Source organism: Carassius carassius, chromosome 16 (genome assembly GCF_963082965.1).
Source record: "Carassius carassius chromosome 16, fCarCar2.1, whole genome shotgun sequence".
NCBI classification, from domain to species: Eukaryota; Metazoa; Chordata; class Actinopteri; order Cypriniformes; family Cyprinidae; genus Carassius; species Carassius carassius.
The window spans coordinates 13,127,623-13,152,398 of NC_081770.1; the positions used below are offsets into that span (position 1 = coordinate 13,127,623).

Sequence of the window (24,776 nt, forward strand, 5' to 3'; positions counted from 1 at the left end):
GGAGCAGTGGGCAGCCATTTATGCTGCGGCGCCCGGGGAGGAGTTGGGGGTTCAGTGCCTTGCTCAAGGGCACCTAAGTTGTGGTATTGCCTGCCCGAGACTCGAACCCACAACCTTAGAGTCATACTCTCTAACCATTAGGCCACAACTTCACCAAACAGAACATTGTTCTACAGAACATTTCCCTTGTAGTGGTGTACTTGGGACAGACGAGAAGAAAGTGTTTTTTTTTTTCTCTGTTTGATTCAAATCATCTCACCTGCTATGTCTTCCCTTCTCTGTTTATCAATATTTTAGAATTTGTTGAGATTTTAGAATTTGCCTTTCTTTTGATTGTTTAACTGATGCATAATTTTCCAATTTGGTGGTTCTTTTTAGGGCCTGATACCATTGGAGTTTGGTTCGGAATTGGAACTTACAAAAAATTTTGGTTGGCAAAAGTAATTCAGACCAAGTTCTTATTTGCAAACAGGCCGAGATTGGGATGTAGGTTGCCGATGCTAATGTTTACCATACAGGAACCGCTAACCTCTAGACCTGCTGATCCGGTATTCTTTCACACCATGTGTGGTCCCCTTAAAATGTTTAGAAAAAATTTAGAAGGAAACAATTCACTTCCAGGTTTGAGAACAATTGCACCATTCCTGCAAACCTGCTAAGAAAAACTTGAGGATGACTATAGTAATAATGGAGAAGAAAAAAAAGAAAATAGGATCAACAGAATATGTATTGCAGTGTCCAGGGAAATCATTCAGATCTCATTTAACTACCAATCTCTGGTTCTCCGTTACAAGCCAGATTATCAGGACCTTATGAAGTTAAACATAGTTAAGTTTAGGATGAATTGTGATTGCAAAAAGAAAACTTGTATCTGTCTTGTAAATATGCTGTCTGGTTGTTCAGTGAGAAAATATAAAATACATAGTTTCAATAAACATTTAATTAATACGTTCAACAATTTATGACTATTATTCTACTGCATGGAACTGAAGAAAAAAGCATGGGTTGATTATGGTTAGTTATTTGAGCTCTCATTTTCACCATTAGGTTCCCTAACCAGGTGAAAATACCATAATGTAAATCTCACTCTATTGTGGATAGTCTATGACAGGGGTGTCCAAACTCAGTCCTGGAGAGCCGGTGTCCTACAGAGTTTAGCTCCAACACACCTGAATAAGCTAATTAAGGTCTCCAGGATCACTAGAAAGGTAAGGACAGGTGAGTTTGATAAAGGTTGGAGCTAAACTCTGCTATAACATAGAGCTGAGAACCAGTTCATCACAAATTGATTTTATTGCAGACTGACAAATAAATTAGATTAAAGAGTGAACAAAAATGGTGAGCTTACACAACCTTGTGCTACTTACTGCAATATCAGACAGTCCTGAATAAAATTTCATTTGTTGTGTCCTGTTTGATAAAACAGAACAATACCAATACATCGAAAAAGTCTACTTAAGCATGTAAAGAAGAAGCAAGAGTACATTAATAATAATGTCAGCTAAATTAAATGACTCACAATGATTAATCTTTTTAGTGTGCTCTTGCTTAGTGCAGTGGTCAGCACTCAGTGTAAAAATGTTTGAAATGGACAATCAAAGGTTACTGTTCAAAGAAGTCAAGCCCAAGCAGCAAAATAATTCCAGCACGTGCATTTTAATGCTAATGCATAACGAGGCAGAATACAGAAATATTTGTCAATTGTTTAAGACATAAATGTTAAATAGTGTGGCCGACTGTCTGGTTTTAAAATATCATGGTGATAAAATATCATAAGCTGGATGCTTATTTGTCCACCTTTTAAGATCATCACTATTTTAAACTCTATCCAATGGTATCTAATATATAAATAAATGAAACAGACTAAGTTTAAGATGCTGTGATGTAGTCTGCAGTTTAGACTCAGTATTGTCATTATTGAGTGTTTTTGCTACAAAATACTTCCAGAGACTCAGCAGAATGTGTCTCCTATCAGCATTGACGCAGCTGTGGCCTAATGGTTAGCAAGTTTGACTTGTAACCCAAAGGTCACAGGTTCGAGTCTTGGTGCTGGCAGGAGTTGTAGGTGGGGGGGTTAATGCTCTCTTCCACCCTCAATACCCATGACTGAAGTGCCCTTGAGCAAGGCACTGAACACCCAGTTGCTCCCTGGGTGCTGGATCTACAGCTGCCCACTGCTCCGGGTGTGTGTTCACTTCTCACTGCTGTGTGTGTGCACTTGGGTGGGTTAAATGCAGAGCACCAATTCTGAGTATGGGTTACCATACTTGGAAAATGCCATGACTTCATTGGCATCCACACTTTCATGACGTAAGGCTAACAAGTTTAAGACAAACAAGTCACTTTCTTATTGACTTTTGCAATTGTGAGTCTGCAAGATAACAAGTGCACATGAAGTGTTATTTGGGACAGGGCCATAGTCACTTCATTCAGCAGCATTGAACATTTGGTTGAATTAATGAATGAATCAATGATTGATTCATTAAGACAGTGACTTGTTGCCACCTACAGGCAGTTTTAGTTACATTTTAAATATAAATGTTTATCCACAAATGTTGTATTTCTATGTCTATTTATCAATCTATCTACCTATCAATCATCTATCCGTCTATCCAAATCATCCAAATGCTATAGTGCCAACTGCAGTGCAAAGATTGATTTTGTCTGAATTCATTTGTTCGATTACAGCCTATATATATATATATATATATATATATATATATATATATATATATATATATATATATACATACATTTACATTTATTCATTTAGCAGATGCTTTTATCCAAAGCGACTTACAGATGAAGACAGTGGAAGCAATCAAAAACAACAAAAAGAGCAATGATATATAAGTGCTATAACAAGTCTCAGTTAGGTTAACACAGTACACGTAGCATGGGATATTAAATAATATAATAAATAAAAATAAAACGGATAAAAAAAAAAAAAAAAAAAGAATAGAACAAGCTAGTTGGAGGTTTTTACACATACACACATATATATATAATTGCATAATAAATGTAAAGAAAAATAGAATACAAAAAAATGATAAAGGTAGTTTGATTTTTAAAGAATAGAATTAGAATATTGAGTGATAAAGTTAGAGGGTCAAATAAAGATGGAAGAGATGTGTTTTAAGCCAATTCTTGAAGATGGCTAAGGACTCAGCTGCTCGGATTGAGTTAGGAAGGTCATTCCACCAGGAGGGAACATTTAATTTAAAAGTCCGTAAAAGTGACTTTGTGCTTCTTTGGGATGGCACAATCAAGCGACGTTCACTTGCAGAACGCAAGCTTCTAGAGGGCACATAAGTCTGAAGTAACAAATTTAGGTAAATGGGTGCAGAGCCAGTGGTAGTTTTGTAGGCAAACATCAATGCCTTGAATTTTATGCGAGCAGCTATTGGAAGCCAGTGCAAATTGATAAACAGAGGTGTGATGTGTATTCTTTTTGGCTCATTAAAAATTTATCTTGCTGCCGCATTCTGAATTAATTGTAAAGGTTTGATAGAATTGGCTGGAAGACCTGCCAAGAGGGCATTGCAATAGTCCAGTCTGGACAGAACAAGAGCTTGAAAAAGGAGTTGTGCAGCATGTTCCGAAAGAAAGGGCTTGATCTTCTTGATGTTGAATAAAGCAAATCTGCAGGATCGGACAGTTTTAGCAATGTGGTCTGAGAAAGTCAGCTGATCATCAATCATAACTCCAAGGCTTCTAGCTGTTTTTGAAGGAGTTATGGTTGAAGTGCCTAACTTGATGGTGAAATTGTGATGGAACGATGGGTTTGCTGGAATCACAAGCAGTTCTGTCTTGGCAAGGTTGAGTTGAAGGTGATGGTCCATCATCCAGGAAGAAATGTCTGTTAGACAAGCTGAGATGCGAATAGCTACCGTTGGATCATCAGGATGGAATGAGAGGTAGAGTTGAGTGTCATCAGCATAGCAGTGGTATGAAAAGCCATATTTCTGAATGACAGAACCTAATGATGCCATGTAGACAGAGAAGAGAAGAGGTCCAAGAACTGAGCCCTGAGGCACCCCAGTAGTTAGATGTTGAGACTTGGACACCTCACCTCTCCAAGATACTTTGAAGGACCTATCTGATAGGTAAGACTCAAACCATTGAAGTGTGGTTCCTGAGATACCTTTTGCCAGTAGGGTTGATAGGAGGATCTGGTGATTAACCGTGTCAAAAGCAGCAGACAGATCAAGCAGGATAAGTACTGAAGATTTGGATTCTGCTCTTGCCAGTCTTAGAGCTTCAACAATTGAGAGTAAGGCCGTCTCTGTTAAATGTCCACTTCTGAAGCCAGATTGGTTGCTGTCAAGGAGATTGTTGTGTGTGAGAAATGTAGAGACTTGTTTGAACACAGCTCTTTCAAGTGTTTTTGCAATGAAAGGAAGAAGAGAAACTGGTCTGTAGTTCTCTAAAAGAGATGGGTTGAGGTTGGGTTTCTTAAGTAGTGGAGTTATACGTGCCTGTCTAAATGATGAGGGAAAAACACCAGTGTGGAGGGATGTGTTGATGATGTGAGTGAGTGCAGAGAGCAGAGGAGACATTAGCAGAGAAAGAAGATAGGAGTGACTGATACACAATAAGGTCAGTAGTATTTTTGGACTTGCGCCACACCCTTTCAGAAGCTCTAAGCTTAGAACGGTGTTCGCGTAGAACATCAGATAACCAAGGGGCAGAAGGGGTGTTACGGGCTGGCCTGGAAGATAAGGGGCAAACAGTGTCTTAACAAGATGTAAAAGTGGAGCAGAAAGTATCAGTAGCACTGTTCACGTCCAAAGATGCAAACAGTTTATGGGAAGGAAGTGAAGATGAAACCATTGCAGATAGCCGGGAGGGTGAAAGTGTGTGTAGGTTACGTCGAAAGATGACATGTGGAGGGGTAAGTGATGTGTCAGGGACCATGTTGAGGTTAAGAGTGAGGAGGAAGTGATCCGACGTGTGCAGTGGAGTAACCAGAACATGATCAGTAGAGCAGTGTCGTGTATAAATAAGGTCCAGTTGGTTGCCTGATTTGTGAGTAGCAGTAGTTGACACTCGGTTGAGATCAAAAGAGGCAAGCAGAGAGTGGAAATCAGCAAACAGAGGTTTATCTAGATGGATGTTGAAATCTCCAAGCGTAACTAGGGGAGTACTATCCTCAGAAAAGGTTGAGAGCAACACATCTAATTTATCCAAAAATTTACCCAGTGGTCCTGGGGTTCGATAGACAACTACAAAATGTATTTTAAAAGGGTAGGTAACAGTAACTGAATGAGATTCAAAGGAGCTGTTGATACCCAAAGATGGTAAAGGATTAAATTTCCAATCATTAGATATGAGCAGACCAGTACCTCCACCTCTTCCAGTCAAATGGGGAGAGTGAGAAAATGAGAAATTATTGGAGAGTGCTGCAGGTGTAGCAGTGTCCTCTGGTTTGATCCAGGTCTCTGTTAAGGCCATGAGATGAAGCTTTGAATGACTAATAATAGAAGTATATATATATATATATATATATATATATATATATATATATATATATATATGTATGTATATACATTTTCTTGGAATTATATTAACCACACCCCTTAATGGAAAACATTCTGGCAACATTTCAGTTTCTGTTAAAAAGGTGGACAAATACTGTAACCACTAAAAAGTCACCATCCCAGCAAAAACAGAACGTTGTGAGGACGTCGCCAGTTAGTCGTCATTTGGTCAGCGCGACATTACTTTATGGCGACGTTGTGAGGACGTCGTGGTAAAGTTCCATTTTTTGGAATCTCGGCTAACTTCCAAGAAACGTCGTGGGCACGTCCTCAAAAGACGTCGCTAGTTAGTTCCATTGGGGACGTTGTTGCGACGTGGTCAGTTGGTCTTCAGATAACTTTTAATATTATTGCACTACATGTATTATTATACCATTTGAACAGCCTATTTTTTGGGAAATAAGTTGTACAAAAAATTCATCAAGCATGTTAAAAGATAGCATGAATTATATATATATATATATATATATATATATATATATATATATTTGCCATCAGTTTAAGAAAAAAATAACTTAGCAAATGGTGATAATGTTTGTTAATGAAAGTACAGGACAAATGAACATTTAAACCTTAAACTAGCAGCGCACGTCACTTTTTAAATGAAGTGCGCGACGTGCGCGTGCCCGTCATTTTGTAACGGCCAACTTCCAGCGGACGGACACGGAGGTACGGTGCCCGTGAGAAGACATGGTCGGTTCACTTAGTTTTGTCGTAGCCACGACATAATAACTCGTGGGAACGTGATATTATGACGTGGCCACAAGATATTAACTTGTGGGAACGCGATTTTATGACGTGGCCACAAGATATGAACTCGTGGGAACGTGATATTATGTCGTGGCCATGAGATCATTTTGTCGAGGTAACGACATCCTTATGTCGTGGCCTCGAGATGTTATGTTGAGAGAACGACCTATTTTTCTCGTGGCCACGAGTTCTTATGTTGAGGGAACGACATCCGGTTCTCGTGGCCACGAGTTTTGTGTTGGAAGTAACTATTTGAACGATACCCTAGTAACCACTGCAGCTGAGATGAGATGTAAAGATGGAGATGACTGATGAAATAACGTTTTACTTTGAATTAGGAATGTCATATAAAGACATAGTGCGGTCTCTTGATTTAAAACACGGGTACATTATAAGTGAAAGGCAAGTAAAGCGCATTCTTAAGTTTAACGGGCTTTGCCGTCGGAAATTTGCTGACTTGAATCAAGTTCTCGAATTCATCATTAACCAGCTGAACGGTCCTGGACGCCTCCATGGATACCGCTGGATGCATAAAAAATGCCTCAAAAATGGTATACATGCACGAAAAGAAGATGTTCGAATAATTTTGAAAGAGCTGGATCCAGAAAGTGTATTACTTCGTCGTCGACGCCGACTTCATCGTCGGCAGTATTTTTCTCAAGGTCCCAATTATATTTGGCATGTAGATTCGTATGATAAACTATCACCATATGGAATCTGTATCAACGGTTGCATAGATGGATATTCTCGTCGAATCATCTGGCTAAAGGCAGCACACACAAACAGCAACCCTCAAGTCATTGCCGGTTACTTCGTGGAGAGTGTACTGCAAACTGGAGGATGTCCACGAATTGTGAGATGCGACCTGGGAACAGAGAATGTGATCATGCGTGACATACAGATGTTCTTCAGACGAAATGATGGTGATGAGCGAGCAGGGCCCCGCAGCTGCATCACTGGCGTCAGTTCAGCAAACCAAAGAATCGAAAGTTGGTGGGGACTGATGCGCAAAGAAGGGATTGAATTCTGGATACAGTTTTTTGGAGAACTGAAAGACGAGGGACTGTTTTCTGGAGATTTTCTGGATAAAGCTTTGTTGCAGCTGTGTTTTCGGAATATTATTCAGGTAAGCCAAATGGTATTTTAAATGACCCATTAACTCGTTGGGTTAATTGCAGTGGCGTAGCCACGGGTGTGCCGGTGCCACCCACAGTGGCAGCTGGCACACCTAAAAATAGATGCAGAATAATTTTTTATAGTCTCAATAATTTTTTTTATTAAACTTGGGCTATTGTTGTTTACTTAGAAAATATATATATTTTTAAATCAATCCTTTCACGCTACAAATATTTTATTATATTCGTATTCGTTTTATTTAGTTTTTAATTTTTTATTAAAATATATACACAAACTTGCTTACCATGTCAACTATCTGATATTCCGATTCTTCGTTTAAAAACCTTTATAAATTATCTTAAACTATAAAGAGATGAGCGCTGCAGTTCAGAGTCCTTTCAGCCGGATTTAACGTACAGCACTTGAATTCCCCAGTTCTCCCGAAATACATGAAAGTAAGTGGCTGTTGAACTGGACGAAGAATAGAGTAAACTTTATTGTTCTGCTATGTGTGTCTGATGTATGAATAAAACACGTCTGCAAATTACATTTGATTACATAGTTTTTGCTGGTTCCATAGACATCAGTGTGTATTTTACAAACTACCAATCTATTGTTTTACTGTGATTATGTATATTTAAATGTATGAAACCTAAAATAAACATTATGTGGTTGAAAACACTGCATATTAATTGTGATATATGACAAGCGACAAATGTAATTTACATTTTAAATTATTTTTGTTAAAATATATCTGCCGACATTTGGACTGCCGACCAATCAGCAAACAGCAGCTGACGGTGACCCCAGCAGTCTATGATATAAACAGATAATTTTTGATTGCACATTGCTAGCTAGCAATATGTCGCAGAGCTCCTTTCTTATTTTTTTTAAGCAAAAAACCTTGGCTTGATGGACAGCCGGACACAAGGCCTAACGTTACACCTGATGAGGATGTTTCTATATGGGGTTAGAATTGTTGCATTATTCCAAATAAATAGATTATGATCCACAAATAAATGTAACGAGATTCACAAAAATATATCAAATTCACAAATGAATATAAAGAGTTTCACAAAAAAATTTAAAACTCACAAATAAATAAAATGAGATTTGCAAATAAAAAAAATATATTTACAAATGTGTTTAATGTCACAAACACAACTCTACCTGGTATTTATTTGTGAACCGCTGTCTGTGCATTTGTAAATCACTGCACGCATTTGTGGATCGGTTCCTGTGCATTTGTGGATTTGAAACACTTCTAGCGTCGACGTGCAGATAAATCCACAAATAAGTGGACTCCACCCACCGTTTACTCAAGCCAATCAAATAACGGCCACATTGAGCTGACCAATCGTAGCACGTTATCGCTTCAACCAATCACGTTTTGGCTTACAGCCAGGGGAACTGCGGGAATAGACACCGAACTTGAGACCAACAACAGACAGTCAGGGCATTTCTCAATACCAAGTTCGCAGAGTCTGGACTTCCGTCCTTCCGAGTTTGGACATGCCAAGTTGGACTCAGAAGAACGAACTCTCGAGGACGGGAGGACGCGAGTCCAGTCATTCTACAAATGGAACGGCAGCGTACTTGATAGCTTCACTCAGCATGCATGTTTTACTTGAATTAAATTCTTTTTTATTTTCAATATATTAAATATATTAGTATTAAAAAACTAATATTTACCTACTCTGATTATTTTCACTTTATATTTATAATGAAATTGAATATAATATTAAACGACTGTCTCTTTTTTATTTTAAAAACTATTAAACATTAATATGTGGTTCAGGTAACATTAATACTGTGATTATATTTACGTCGTTCAAAATAAATAAAATATGTGGAAACAACTGCCTCTTTTCATTAAGAACAATCTAGCAATAAACCCACTCAGCTACAATTTAAATAATACGGTTGAAAAGTGTAAATCAATTGTAAATAAGTGTAAATCAAAATGGAACAGCTTAGGATTGCCATTGCAATTGCTATTTATCAAGATGCTGAAGAGGAGGCTGCCGAACGGAGGAGACGAATCCTTCAAAGAAAAGCCAGGATGCAGCGGAGGATGGCGAAGAGACGTGCCATATTAGCATGTCTCTCTAGCATTGTACGTTTTTCTAATTATTCTTTCTTCATAAACTGCCCATATACTTATGTGGACTTAGTTAGGTATATCCAAATGAAAAGTCATAATAAAAATTTATTATAATGTATCATATAGGCACCCTATCAACAGACTACAAAGTACTATCTCACAAAAAGTTATGTAAACTATTGCAGGGATGTAATGAGACAACATTAGATTTTTCAGTATACCAAATAAACTGACAAGTACAATAGGTTTGACAGTTGATAACATTTAAATTAACTAGCTTACACTTCACACACCTTTTATTTGTCTTTGTGGTGCTCAAATAAGTTGATAGTTTATCATCTTTATATAGCTAGGTGCACATCATATTACTGCATTAACACAAACAGGACAATTTAATATCTATAATAATCATATAGGCTACAACTTTTAGACTCTGGGATGAATGTTGTGCTAGAGCTTATCAATAAATGAATGAAACCGAAATAGAGTATAAAGAAATACTTCATGAAAAGAGCAAATGTTAGAGGGAGATTTAATTATGGCAGATTTTAGTAAATTTTAGACAAAATCCTTAAAACAACTGAGTATATAGCTTATATTAAATCCAAAAATATAAATACAATGCAACGACAGTACATATAGTAACAACTTTTTAAAAGCAATACATATAACAAATACATAATACAACAAAAGTAAAAACATTCTTAATATATTATCTATATATTTTAACAGGAACAAAGTCCCACTCGCAGGTATTCACAGATCAATGACCAGGTACCAATCCTGGTCAAGTTTTTTTCTGGAGAGGATTTAAAGCCAGCTTTCAGGCTCTCCAGGAACAGCATCAACATGCTGGTACAGATGCTGCCCCGTCAAAAAGCCCATGGATGGAGCCGTGAAATTGAAGTACTTGTTACGGTTTATTGGCTTGCCTGTTGAGCATCCTACAGGGTCACATCAGATGACTTCAGCATGCCACTTTCAACAGTTTGTAGGACTGTTCACAATGTTGTGGAGGAGATGATGACCATCCTCCACAAAATTATTCATTTTCCAAAAGCAGAGGAAATGGATGAGGTGGGGGGTGGCTTTGCTCACCTTGCTGGCCATGAGGCATTCCGCTGTGCTGCTGGTGCCACATCAGGATTGTTCCTCCTGCAATAGGTTTGACAGTTGATAACATTTAAATTAACTAGCTTACACTTCACACACCTTTTATTTGTCTTTGTGGTGCTCAAATAAGTTGATAGTTTATCATCTTTATATAGCTAGGTGCACATCATATTACTGCATTAACACAAACAGGACAATTTAATATCTATAATAATCATATAGGCTACAACTTTTAGACTCTGGGATGAATGTTGTGCTAGAGCTTATCAATAAATGAATGAAACCGAAATAGAGTATAAAGAAATACTTCACGAAAAGAGCAAATGTTAGAGGGAGATTTAATTATGGCAGATTTTAGTAAATTTTAGACAAAATCCTTAAAACAACTGAGTATATAGCTTATATTAAATCCAAAAATATAAATACAATGCAACGACAGTACATATAGTAACAACTTTTTAAAAGCAATACATATAACAAATACATAATACAACAAAAGTAAAAACATTCTTAATATATTATCTATATATTTTAACAGGAACAAAGTCCCACTCGCAGGTATTCACAGATCAATGACCAGGTACCAATCCTGGTCAAGTTTTTTTCTGGAGAGGATTTAAAGCCAGCTTTCAGGCTCTCCAGGAACAGCATCAACATGCTGGTACAGATGCTGCCCCGTCAAAAAGCCCATGGATGGAGCCGTGAAATTGAAGTACTTGTTACGGTTTATTGGCTTGCCTGTTGAGCATCCTACAGGGTCACATCAGATGACTTCAGCATGCCACTTTCAACAGTTTGTAGGACTGTTCACAATGTTGTGGAGGAGATGATGACCATCCTCCACAAAATTATTCATTTTCCAAAAGCAGAGGAAATGGATGAGGTGGGGGGTGGCTTTGCTCACCTTGCTGGCCATGAGGCATTCCGCTGTGCTGCTGGTGCCACATCAGGATTGTTCCTCCTGCAATAGGTTTGACAGTTGATAACATTTAAATTAACTAGCTTACACTTCACACACCTTTTATTTGTCTTTGTGGTGCTCAAATAAGTTGATAGTTTATCATCTTTATATAGCTAGGTGCACATCATATTACTGCATTAACACAAACAGGACAATTTAATATCTATAATAATCATATAGGCTACAACTTTTAGACTCTGGGATGAATGTTGTGCTAGAGCTTATCAATAAATGAATGAAACCGAAATAGAGTATAAAGAAATACTTCACGAAAAGAGCAAATGTTAGAGGGAGATTTAATTATGGCAGATTTTAGTAAATTTTAGACAAAATCCTTAAAACAACTGAGTATATAGCTTATATTAAATCCAAAAATATAAATACAATGCAACGACAGTACATATAGTAACAACTTTTTAAAAGCAATACATATAACAAATACATAATACAACAAAAGTAAAAACATTCTTAATATATTATCTATATATTTTAACAGGAACAAAGTCCCACTCGCAGGTATTCACAGATCAATGACCAGGTACCAATCCTGGTCAAGTTTTTTTCTGGAGAGGATTTAAAGCCAGCTTTCAGGCTCTCCAGGAGCAGCATCAACATGCTGGTACAGATGCTGCCCCGTCAAAAAGCCCATGGATGGAGCCGTGAAATTGAAGTACTTGTTACGGTTTATTGGCTTGCCTGTTGAGCATCCTACAGGGTCACATCAGATGACTTCAGCATGCCACTTTCAACAGTTTGTAGGACTGTTCACAATGTTGTGGAGGAGATGATGACCATCCTCCACAAAATTATTCATTTTCCAAAAGCAGAGGAAATGGATGAGGTGGGGGGTGGCTTTGCTCACCTTGCTGGCCATGAGGCATTCCGCTGTGCTGCTGGTGCCACATCAGGATTGTTCCTCCTGCAATGCCACAAAAAAGATGCTACATAAATAGAAAGATCTTCCCTTCCATCATTCTACAGGGCACCTGTGATGCTAAAGGCATATTTATAGATGTGTATATTGGCAATCCAGGCTCTGTACAGGATGCCCTTGTGCTGCGCAGATCACCAATGTACCAGCAGGCTCTGTATTCACCAGCTGGATACTATCTTTTGGGAGATGGGGGATACCCTTGCTTGCAGCATCCTATTGCAATCATGACCCCATACCGCCAGCCTGTCGCAAGTAAGAACACTTTTTTTATGTCAGACAGACAGACACACACACACGATAAACCAAATTTTTACTGTTATGAATTTGCAATACACTACACATTTTCTACACGATTTTTGATTAACAGGCCAAGTTGAAGCCCGATACAACAGGCATTATGCACAAGCACGGAACATCATCGAGCGCACTTTTGGGATGTTAAAAACTCACTGGCGTGCAATTTTCTTGCGGGCCCTAGAGATCAGGCCACTGTTCGCCCCAAAGGTGATTGGTGCCTGTTGTATCCTCCACAACATCTGTGTGATGGGAGGTGATCTCTTGGAGGAGGAGGAGGAAAGCCAAGGACAAGAAGACAGCGAGGATGGTGAGAATGCAGCAGTGGGTGAGACATATGTCTCTGCTCTGGCTGTTGCTGCCCTCTCTCTCTCCTCTTCTCTCGCCAATGCTTCTCTCTCCCTCTCCTCTTCCCTCTCTGCCTGTTCTTTTAGAAACTAAAGAAGAGCCTGGCTGTCCCGTCGCCTCTTTCTTGACTGCTGGCTACTCCTGGCTTCCACAGAAGGGGCTGAACCTGGTGTGCTGACTGAGCCACCTGTAGTGGCAGTGGGTTTGATGCAACAACTACGGGCATAGTAACTGAGTGCTGCCCCTGGAGTGCAGCATCCATTGCAGTGTACCACTGCCAGGTGGCAGCAGTCACACTACCGGCCTCTACCCCTTTTCCTGTGGGTGGGTCCCTAAGCTCCTGAAATAAAGCAAAATGCTGTCATGTTCTCACCTCACGTTGTTCCACACTTTTAGACATTTTTTATTTTTGCTCTACACAGAGGAAGATATTCTTAAGAATTTTTGTAACCTAACAGTTTGAGGCACCAAAAAATTACACATGTCAGTGGTGCCCCAGAACTCTTAGGTTACAAATATTCTTCCTTTGTGTAAAGCAAAAAAAAAAAAAAAAGAATAAATAAATAGTGTATACAGGTGTGAAACAACTTAAAATTGTAGGTGAATGGCAGAATGTTCATTTTGGGGTGAACTATTCTTTTTACAGTCTCAGAGTAAACAATGTAAACGGAGTAAACTACATTTTACAAAATAAAATGTAAGGGCCAATGCATCTATGTTAGGTTTCAAATATGACCGGAAAGTCTTTACACACATCTTGGTAAGCCTCTTTCAGTAACAGAAAGTAGAGAAACAGGCAGATTACCTTGTATTTATCTTTTAGGTTATTCAATTTTTTCTTTGCCTGTTTGGCAGTTATGGCCAAACCAGAAGTGGAACAAAATGCCTATAGGCAAAACAAAACCATAAAGATTTACATGATTCCACTTCAATAACGTATTCATTTTTATGGATGAAGACTGTCCAAATCTAGCTCCAAACCTTCAGACATGCAGGGAATTATACAAGCACTCAAAATGAATACTCACTCCCATCAACTTTTGGAGGAATTGCGCCTCCCGGTGAAAAGCCTTTCGTTGGCCGCCCGCCACTCTATCAAGGCCCGAGTTTCCTCAGCAGTCCCTTGATAAAAAATAATGCTTAATTTAAGTTGATGAAAAATAATACAATTATAAAAGAATTTGTAAAAAAAATTTAAATAAAGACAAGCAAACTATTTGGTTAAAATGACAAGAGCACTCTAAAATAAGGTTTGCATTTGATATAAGTATCGTTAGGCAAACGTTAGTTAGGAAACTTTTCCCTCAGGCAAAACAATTGCCCATTAGATATACCCAAAGCAAAATATATCAAATGTTTATCCACTACAGAATCAACACAGGCAGCCCCATATTTTACAAAATGTTACAGGGCCTAGCTACTTTTTAGGAGGACTTGCCGAGGGTTAGGCTACTTTTCAACTCGTAACGAAATAGTCTGAGCAAATTTTCAAAATTCGACGGTAGCTTTGAAGTTTAAACAACATTCTGGCATCAAAACTCTTAGAACTACGTTACATTTTGTGATAAAACAACAATAGTATTTCGAAATGTATAACTTACAGTTGTGAGTTTTCTCCTCCGCCATTGATGCTAACCTGGTTCGAGCTGAATTCTGGGTTATGGCCCGTATCAAGTCCGCACAAGTCACCTCTCCATGCATCCTCGGTAAAAGGAGCGGAGCAAGAACACATCCGGGGATTTGAACTGGACTTGGCTAGATGTGAACTTTGAAAAGGGAAACAGTACTTGGGCAGCGACTGATGACATTTCACAAGTCCACAAGTAACGTTACAGACAAGTACGCACAACATGGCCGATCAGGCAAGACGCCCCCCCCCCCCCCTGGATTTAAGCCAAAACGTGATTGGTTGAAGCGATAACGTGCTACGATTGGTCAGCTCAATGTGGCCGTTATTTGATTGGCTTGAGTAAACGGTGGGTGGAGTCCACTTATTTGTGGATTTATCTGCACGTCGACGCTAGAAGTGTTTCAAATCCACAAATGCACAGGAACCGATCCACAAATGCGTGCAGTGATTTACAAATGCACAGACAGCGGTTCACAAATAAATACCAGGTAGAGTTGTGTTTGTGACATTAAACACATTTGTAAATATATATATTTTTATTTGCAAATCTCATTTTATTTATTTGTGAGTTTTATATTTTTTTGTGAAACTCTGTACATTTATTTGTGAATTTGATATATTTTTGTGAATCTTGTTACATTTATTTGTGGATCATAATCTATTTATTTGGAATAAAGCAACAATTCTAACCCCATATTTCTACCTCCCCGGGCCCAACATCAACAGACAGTGTTGCCAGATTGGAAATGTCCAAGTATCGTACCAGAAGTTCAAAATTATCGTATTTGGAAGAAAATTATTACATTTAACAATTAACTACATTTTGACACGACCTGCAAATTACCACTAGGAGTATGGTTGGACGGAAGTGCGACAAAAATACTATCCCATAATTTTGCACAGTAATTGACAATAAATGTGGCACACCCAGATTTCCATATGCACACCGTCTCTTTTCTGGCTACGCTACTGGTTAATTGATCCTGTATTTACATTTTTCAGTCCCCATGATTTATCTGCTGATTGATTAACAAACAATTATTTCGCATTTAATCACTTATACGACTCTTTGTTTTGATGCGGCAAAATGCCTTTTAATTCTCCGCAGTCGGACTCGTCAACTCAGAAATTATCACACTGTTGTAATTTACACTAGTAGATGACAATATCAAGTGTGTCAGTGACTTAGCAAAAACAAATATTGAAGCCTATTAGAATGCAGGAATTCCTATATAATTCAAATAATAAAAAGAAAAAATATTCCTATGTGAGTTTTTATTATTATTATTTATATGATAGGCTATAATAACACAAAAGAATCAGCACGTGTGTGTGATCGCAAATGTTTAATTTTATACAGCACTTCAACAGACAAGAAGTGTTACATTTAGCCTCTTTTCTTGTTTTGTAAATGAAATAGCTAACAAAGCCAGAGCAGAGCTGTTGTGGATTTCAGAGCAACACTACGATGTTTCTTTCCTGAATTAATCTGTTTTTGAAGAATGGAATGAATAATCTAATAGATTAGCCGTTTGAAAGAATCGTTTGACTGAAGTATTCAATTAATCATTCATTAAAACGGATACTTTCTGCAATCTAGCTATCATTTATCCATGACAAGCCTATATTGCATAGGCCTAACTACAGTAAAGCAAGGGACATCAATTAGGTCACTTGGGGCACAGACACAAAGAAAGTGTGCATTGGTTTAACCTAGATTGTGATCCTCACAAAAAAAACAAAAAGAAAAATTTTCAACGTTGTGGTAAATCGACTCATAAACAATTAATTTAATAAAGCTTTAACATAATTTTTTTTAATTAGGCAAATATTAATTGTATATAATTGTAATCATTTGTAATAACAGGAACGCCTGCCCCACAATTCGCCTTGTTTTTTACAATTTGATCAATCACTAAGTTATCACAAAAATAACAAATAAATGATTGTAAACATGAATCAATTTTGTTATTTTTCTAACTTGAACAAATGTTGTCTGTTTTTGTTTTATTTCAGGAGGAATTGAATGAGATTGCTGCTGTTTGGAATGCCCACCGGATTCGACCTTCAGCAAACTGCAGTGTTCCTTGCGGGATCCCAAATATCATGTTCATGGCACCTCAACTATGGGGAACAGAAGACTGTATTGTAGAGCAGGACAGTGATGATCTACAAACAGCCCAAGAGGCATGCTTGTTCCTGACGGCAGTGCCTTGTGATGAAGAAGTATTTGATCTATGTACAATCGTCATGGAGGAGCAGCAGTTAAGCTTCACCAAAGACAGACTCGAAGCATTAGTGCTATATCTTGAACTCAGGGATGCAGTCCGATCCCAAATAACAGAATAACAGCCTTAAATTGGTTGGACAATCATTGTATTGAAATTTGCAAAGTGTCTAACAGTTTTGAAATGATCCATTATCTTCCACTTTCCTCAGTGGCTTTATCACAAAATAAATGTAAATGCTTATGCAAACTGTAATTGCTCATGTAGTTATACATGTAAACAGTTTTAACTTTCTACAGTGGTAGACATGATGGACTGAGCGTCAAAGTTTTCCTAAGCAGAACAAGACTGACTGTGAGCAACCTGAATATATTTAAAGGGATAGTTCACCTGAAAATTCAGTCATAATTTACTCACCCTTTAACTATTCAATGCATCAATGCTATTCGTATGAATTTTTTCTTCTGTTGAACACAAAATAAGATATGTTGAAAAATAATGGGGACAACAAAAAATCTCATAGTTTTAGAACAAGTGTAGGGAGAGTAAAATTATGACAGAATTTACATTTTTGGGTGAACTATCCCTTTAATGTTGCTTTGTCTAAATAGTCTATTTCTACATGCATGTTATTCTACATGTTGTCATGTTTTTTTTTTAAAGTTGATTGTGACAATCAAATAAAGGAGCCAATAAGAGAATGTCTGAATGATTTATACTTTAGAAACTTTAGAATTTTTTTAATAAACTCTGAATGTATACATAAACACTGTAAACATTTCTTTGTGAGCATCACTTTCTTGTTGTTCTGAAGTTTTAGCCAACTCTGAATGCATACACAAATATTTTAAACATTTCTTAATGTAATGAACATCAATTTCTAGTTGTCTTCTGATAAAAACAGTTTAAACTAACTCTGAATGTATACATAACCACTGTAAACATTCCTTAATGAACATCACTTTCTAGTTGTTCTGAGGTAAGTTTTAGCAAACTTTGAATGCATACACAAACATTATAAACATTTCTTAACCATAGTTAACGTCTTTCTACTTATCCTGAGATCTTTTTGTTTCATTGTACAAAGGCAAGTTTATGCTATTTTAGCTGCAATCAGTAGCAAACTTAAATCAAAGCTCCCTGGGGTAAAAACAAACATATAAACAAAGGACTTTTAGAAATGAAATTTCACAATAACTTAGGGAATTTGTATAAAGACGATGTTAAGGTATTCTGTTTACATTACATTCTGCAAAAATTAATGGCCACAATTAAACTGTATTTGTTCTGTATGACATTAGCACTAAAAAATGTTTTTGCAACTCCTATAAGCAGTAACCTAAGAGCAATATCATTTGGTCCTAAAATGCATTTTCTTTCACACAGGACATTTTAGTAGTAGCACACCTGTTTGTTTTAAGTGAAATAATGTGTTGGCTACCAATTCTAAGAGTACATTACAGTTAATGAACAAATTTTTTCAAATGTCACATATCGGCTGTACAACTTCAAAACTTTAAGTAATCAAAAATTTTTTTTTTTTAACTTTCAGTAAAGACAACAATTCTTCAAGATTACATTTAATTTGAAAAATGTAATGATAATAATTATATATATATATATATATATATATATATATATATATATATATATATATATATAAATGAGAAGCATATTTAATGGTCCTAAACATAGTAAGATGTTCAAACCTTTTTTTAAAACTGTTCTAACAATGGGAAAAAGAAAGAAAAAAAATCAGTCCAAGTTACACCACGGTACATCCATCATTTGAGGCACTATAGATGAAAGTAGTATCTGAAAGGCCGGATCCTATTCCAGCTACTGCACGACAAACAACCTGCAAAAGCAATAAACAAGAAACTATATAAAAAAAAAAAGATTAAAAAAAAAGGTAAAATTAACAAAGAAACACAAATATAAATAGACAGATGTACAAATAAATATGTGCACTTTTTGTTTATATTACTGAACAAACAGAAACAATGCTTCATAAACATCATGTAACTAAATATATTTATAAGTTCATCAGCTTTGTATAACAGTGTGGAAATCTGATAAATTTCCTGCATTTGTCTATGAAAATATGTACTGTTATTTATTTCAGTTACTCACCAGTACTAAATTTATATAACATCCATCACCCAAACTGAACTGTTAAGAACAGCACTGAAGTCACTGCGGAGGTCTGGGTAGTTCTGGTAGTTTAAAGGCAACATCAGAGAGCAACCACATGTGTGAGATTGTGGGCGACACTGGAAGTCACTTGTTTCAATGAAATTCACCATGATTTGTTTCCCAAAGAGCAAATCAGCCCCTGTGCAGAAGCGCAAGAAGTTTTTTAAGGTGTTGTCATCCAATTCCATAATGTACCTTTTCAGGAATCTTGATACACAGCACTGCTGGGCTGTCATGACTTCAGGAAAAACGAGGATATCCCTTACACGCTTGGGTGTTGGTTTTTGCTCTTGAATAATGTTTGCTAGCTTTTGTGGTGACAAAGTACTAGCAAAATCTTTAAGAACAGGTCTCCAGGATTCAATCACAAACATAGGGGTTTGGATGAGAGCTTTATGGCCTAACTGTTCCAAAAGTTGAGGTAGATTTTCTTCAGTAGGCCTCTGGTGACAATCATTGGAATCAAGAACATCAAGAAGTGACTCATGATCAGCTGAGTTGAAGTTTGCCATTGCCTCTTCAATGACATCACGCTCATGTTTTGCTATGTAGTGCATAAACGAATCTAAGACACTACTATATGTGGTACCATATAAAGCTTCTTCAAGAAATGGCAGGGAAAGACGAATAGGAAAGTACTTGACTTCTTCCCATCCTTTGACCAATACTCTTGCAATAGCTTTCCATTCATCGCTCTGAAATTCATGTCTAAGGAATGGGACCTTGACATCTGCACCCAAAGTACATCTGGAATAAAATTCATCCCAGAATTCTGTCAAGCAGTCACGAAAAACACCCGATCCAATGCCTTGTTCAATCTGCCCATTAGGTAGTTTCATTCGAATACTGATCTCTTTGTCCATCATTGCTGGGTCATTGAAAGCTTGCATCAGATCACCCAGAACTTGTCCTCTTCGCACCAAAATAATAGTCTTTGGTATCTCAATTGGAACTGTATCATCCAAGCTTCCAAACTGAAGTGAACCTCCTCCAATTGTGACTTCATTATCAAATGATTCCTCAAATGGTGTCTCTTCCACATCAGTTGTTCCTCTAAATTTTGTGATGTGGAACTGGAGTTGAATGTCCCTGGGCTCCGTACTTGCAATGTGTTCACATTTTCTTTAGTTAAATCACTTTCCTGACTCAGTGTTATCATTTGTTCTTGGAAACTGTCCTCCCAGTTCTCTACCTCAATTATATCATCATTCTGCATGACTGATATTTGCTGGGCCATAATATAAAGTGGATCATGTAAGATGAAATTGGTCTCTTCAGACTCCTCTGAAAATGTGAGGTCAATTGTTTCACTTACATTGGTGCTAAAGCTGCTAGATGCTTGGTTGTCATCTTGGGCACTTTCATTCAACTTGACATCTGCTTCAGGATTTGTGACAGAGTTTTCTGTATTCTTCTGTGTACTGATGCACTTTGTAAAAAGATAAAGTCTGAGAATTTTAACCTTACTTGCTTCATACAAATCTCCAATGGTACATTCCGATTCAATCATTCTGTGGGAGAAATCTCGAATCTCACAGTCCAAACTTTTCAGATCTAGATGTCTGGATTTACCATCTGGAAAAAAGAGACCCTCTGCTATTTCCTGCACATCTTTCATGGTTGAATTCACATCTATAGAGACATGCCTGGTTCCACCACCTTTTGCAGACCGAACTTGTTTGAAGTCATTGTCTCTTGCATTGAAGTTCATCCAGCCCAGTTCCACACGCTTGGATTTCTTCTTGGCATTTGTGTTTCCAGCATATTTTTTTGAAATCTGTTGTCGATGTTCTTCTTTGCCACTTGAGGTACATACTCGTTTCCTTAATCTTTCAAACAAGTTACTTTTCCTGTCAGTATTTTCGATGGAACACTGTTTTCTTCGACAAAAGGCCACAGTTGCCACTCTGTCTCCATAACAAGGAATATACTTGGCTAGCTCTGTCTCTGGCATCAAGGGTATTACAGATGCATCAATCTGTTGAAAGAAATAATTCAAGTTAATTTATTTTTTTCTAAATCTACACATTCAGTATACAAATTATGAAATATAATTTTATATAAATATGAATTAATTAAATTTTTATAATCTGATATTATATAAAAAAAATACATAGAGTGCTTTAACTTTGTACACTAAAATATTTTACTACACCTTTAGTTATACAGATATGCAGACTATAATGCAGGCAATAATGTAATATTTAGTCAATTAATATTTGCCATTGTAATGGCAATTCTCAGATTTTTTGTTTTGCATACAGAGAAAAGCTTTATTTAACCTCAAAATTATAAGAGGGAAATAAATATCAAAACCATGATGTACTAAAAAATGTATAGACCCTGTATAATTTACTTTCTTTCTAAGCTGGTTTTATGAAAATAGTAATAATACAGATTTACTCTTCTCCATGCTTGCATGTGACCTTGATGCAAACAAACAACTCAAAGTAGGCCTAATCCAATTTAATTTAATGTGGTGTTGTTCAGATTCCTTTAAATTATTTATTTGATTTTGCTAATTTCAGAATATCATTAAAATTTACATTTAAAAATGCAATTCACACAAAAGCAACTTGAAAACGCATCTTCTGAACATCTTTTCAGTTTAAAGAGTGTTTAAGTTACGCAAAGAATCCATGCAATGTACGGTTGCCCATCGGAAATCATAAAAAAGTACATAGGAGACTCAGCATGACTGAACAGATTTACATATTAACAGCCCCCACCAAAAGATCAGTTTGGCATTACCGAGCTTTTTACTGAATGAATCAGCCATTTGAACGAATCAGGTGAATGACTCATTAAGACAGTCATATGGCACCACCTACTGGCAGTTCATTTTAGTTTTAAAAGTATCATTGTTTTTTTAACGAAAACATTTAAAACATCCTATAACGTGCAGTTGTTATTATGTAATGCATGCATTCATGCTATATTTCAGCTTATATTGTCTCTGCAAATGCAACTAAATGGCACTTCAGCTGTTTCTGTTTCCTCTGCAGTGGAAATATGTATTTTATTGATAAGCCTAATGATTTAATGTGACTGATAAAAGCCATATTTTATCACATTGTCTTATTACGACTGAAATTTCTAATACAATTTAAGGACTTTGATATGACAAATGAGAGTGGCTTTCAAGCCCTGCACATGTTTATAAAACAAAAAATGACTATTTACCTTGTCTTGTTCAATTCTGGCTATGTTTGCCTCTTCGATGTTGCGTTCCCTTAAAAATGTCAAAAGATAGTGCTGATCCATGGAAGTCACGTAAACCTTCAACAATGTTCCAATGTAACTTGTGCAAAAAGCAGATAAAGAAATTTGTGAAATACAGTGAGTTATTATGAAACGAAGAGCCCATCCAATGCAATACAAAACACATGTAAATTCCTTTAAAACAAAACTCGTGGCCACGAGAACCGGATGTCGTTCCCTCAACATAAGAAGTCGTGGCCACGAGAAAAATATGTCATTCCCTCAACATAACATCTCGAGGCCACGAAATAAGGATGTCGTTACCTCGACAAAATTATCTGTGGCCACGACATAATATGACGTTCCCACGAGTTAATATGACGTTCCCACAAATTAATATCTCGTGGCCACTACATATTATCACGTTCCCATGAGTTATTATGTTGTGGCCACGACAAAACTAAGTAAACCGACCAAGTCACCTTACGGGCACCGTACGGAGGAAAGGTAAGCGCTATAAATCTACTTTTATTCATAGATTTTAACTGATATAACGTTAAATGCCATCAAAGAGGAGTAGTGTTTTGTATTTTTGTAGGTTTTTTCAATTTAATAAATAAATGCTCTGTTTCGTTAACTAGCTCAAAAGCAGTCTCAGAGGTGGTCTAATGCTGCGTTCCAGGCAGGTTTTTGAGCCCGTATATATATATATATATATATATGTGTGTATATAGGTATATATATATGTGTGTGTGTGTGTGTGTGTGTGTGTGTGTGTAAAATACATTTCTTTTAAATGTATAGCACAGTAATGAAGGCAGCAACATGTGGTAGATGGGACAGAACAAGAAAGACTTAATAATCTTTCATTGTGCTAATGTATTATAATACGAAAGGGTATGGCTCTTATAAAGTGCACAGTGCTTATACACAACCAGTGCGCAGAATGATGCACTTGAAGCAACACAGAGTCACAGCGTGTAGCATTACTCATAGAAATGTTCAAAATGCCAAGGGAAGAGATATTGATGTTGTGTATTATATGTGTGCAATATTTTGAGCATTTTCTTTTAACAGTTTTAAATCTTAGTTATTGTGCGCTCTTGAAGAGAGTTTCATTGTTTTGACTGTAGTAACTAGGGCTGGGATGATACGCTAATCTGCCAATTCAATACTATCCCGATACTTGTGTGCCGATTCAATGTATATTTATAATTATATATATAATTGAGTATTGTGATTATAGTTATATATCTATTGCAATTCGTGACTTATCCAAATTGTCTATAAAATTGTTTGTTTCTGTAGATTTGAGGGGAAGATTAAAAACAAGGAGGTCTGGGAATGACTGAAGGGAACTGACAGCAGTGAGGGAAGGAAGTAATCACCAGAATGTAAGTTCTGTGAGAATGTGTGCATTGTTTATTACAAGTTGAGTTTTCATTTAAATGTAGCAATGTACACAATGGTCAAACGTTTTAAAAGTATAGTTTATTTCTATAATGCACAGCTATATAGCAAGAATGCATAAAATTGAATACCAGTGGTAGAGAAGACTTTTGTAATTTTACAAAAGATTACCTTTTTTTTCAATGTTTTGAACTTTGTGTTTATAAAATAATCATGAAGAAAAAATTTGACTCTTTTCTTTTCATTTTTCTTTTAATCATTTCTATTATGGGGAGCGTTTCCCAAAACAAAATATTGGTTACAAGTTCCATTGTTACCAGTAGAGTTCAGTGGACCTAATGACCGTTGTAAGCTAACTGCAGATGTGATTCACATCATGTACGTCATGAGCAGATGTACACTTTGATCAAAAAGTTTTTACCCTTTTGAGTAAAGTTACTGAAAAATTCAGCTTTGCCTCATAATTATTTCAATAAATAAATTTTAAAGTATATTCGAAAAAGAGTATGAAAACTGTTATTTCTTTTTACAATATTTTTTTTCTTTTGTAATTTTGATTAAATTAATTTAGCCTTGGTGAGCAGAAGAGACTTGTCTTGAAAACCATAAAGAAAAGATTCCAGATTTTGACTGGTTGTGAACATACATGAGCAACATTAACAAGATGATTCTACCTTTCAGCTGCCAGAGAAGGATGTTGACAGTGCAGGCCCAGGATGGAGAAGAGGAGGAAGAACACATTTAACAATTTTCTCATAAACTTTCCATGTGTTATAATAAAAACAATGAACATGACTACAATAATATGCTAAATGTTATTAAAAGATTCCAGTTTGCAAGAAATCTGAGTGTCTGAACTCTTTTCTGAAGAACATCAGGTGCTGAGAAGAAGCATTGTTATTACAGCAAAACACTGCATCAAGCCTCGTGTCCTTCCCTCAGAAGAGCCTG

At 36.7% G+C, this 24,776-nt stretch overlaps 2 protein-coding genes and 1 pseudogene across 2 annotated transcripts in view; 2 read left to right on the forward strand and 1 right to left on the reverse strand.

The window, feature by feature from the left end:
- Positions 1-24,776, forward strand: part of LOC132159554 (uncharacterized) — a 1,375,546-nt gene that overhangs the window by 646,553 nt on the left and 704,217 nt on the right. The gene's annotated exons all lie outside the window — the stretch shown is intronic.
- On the reverse strand, positions 2,746-5,457 carry LOC132159084 (uncharacterized; annotated as a pseudogene).
- LOC132159085 (uncharacterized) lies at positions 6,508-17,593 on the forward strand. Its single transcript, XM_059568672.1, has 2 exons — positions 6,508-7,416; positions 16,807-17,593. Exons 1-2 carry the CDS (start codon positions 6,589-6,591, stop codon positions 17,137-17,139), a joined length of 1,161 nt encoding a protein of 386 aa, XP_059424655.1. The 5' UTR covers positions 6,508-6,588; the 3' UTR covers positions 17,140-17,593.

Excerpts from the sequence above, each read along its gene's own strand:
- LOC132159085 (XM_059568672.1), top strand. The coding sequence starts at position 6,589 with ATGGAGATGACTGATGAAATAACGTTTTACTTTGAATTAGGAATGTCA. Across the intron at positions 7,417-16,806 it reads GTTTTCGGAATATTATTCAG|GAGGAATTGAATGAGATTGC; the intron begins GTAAGCCAAATG and ends GTTTTATTTCAG.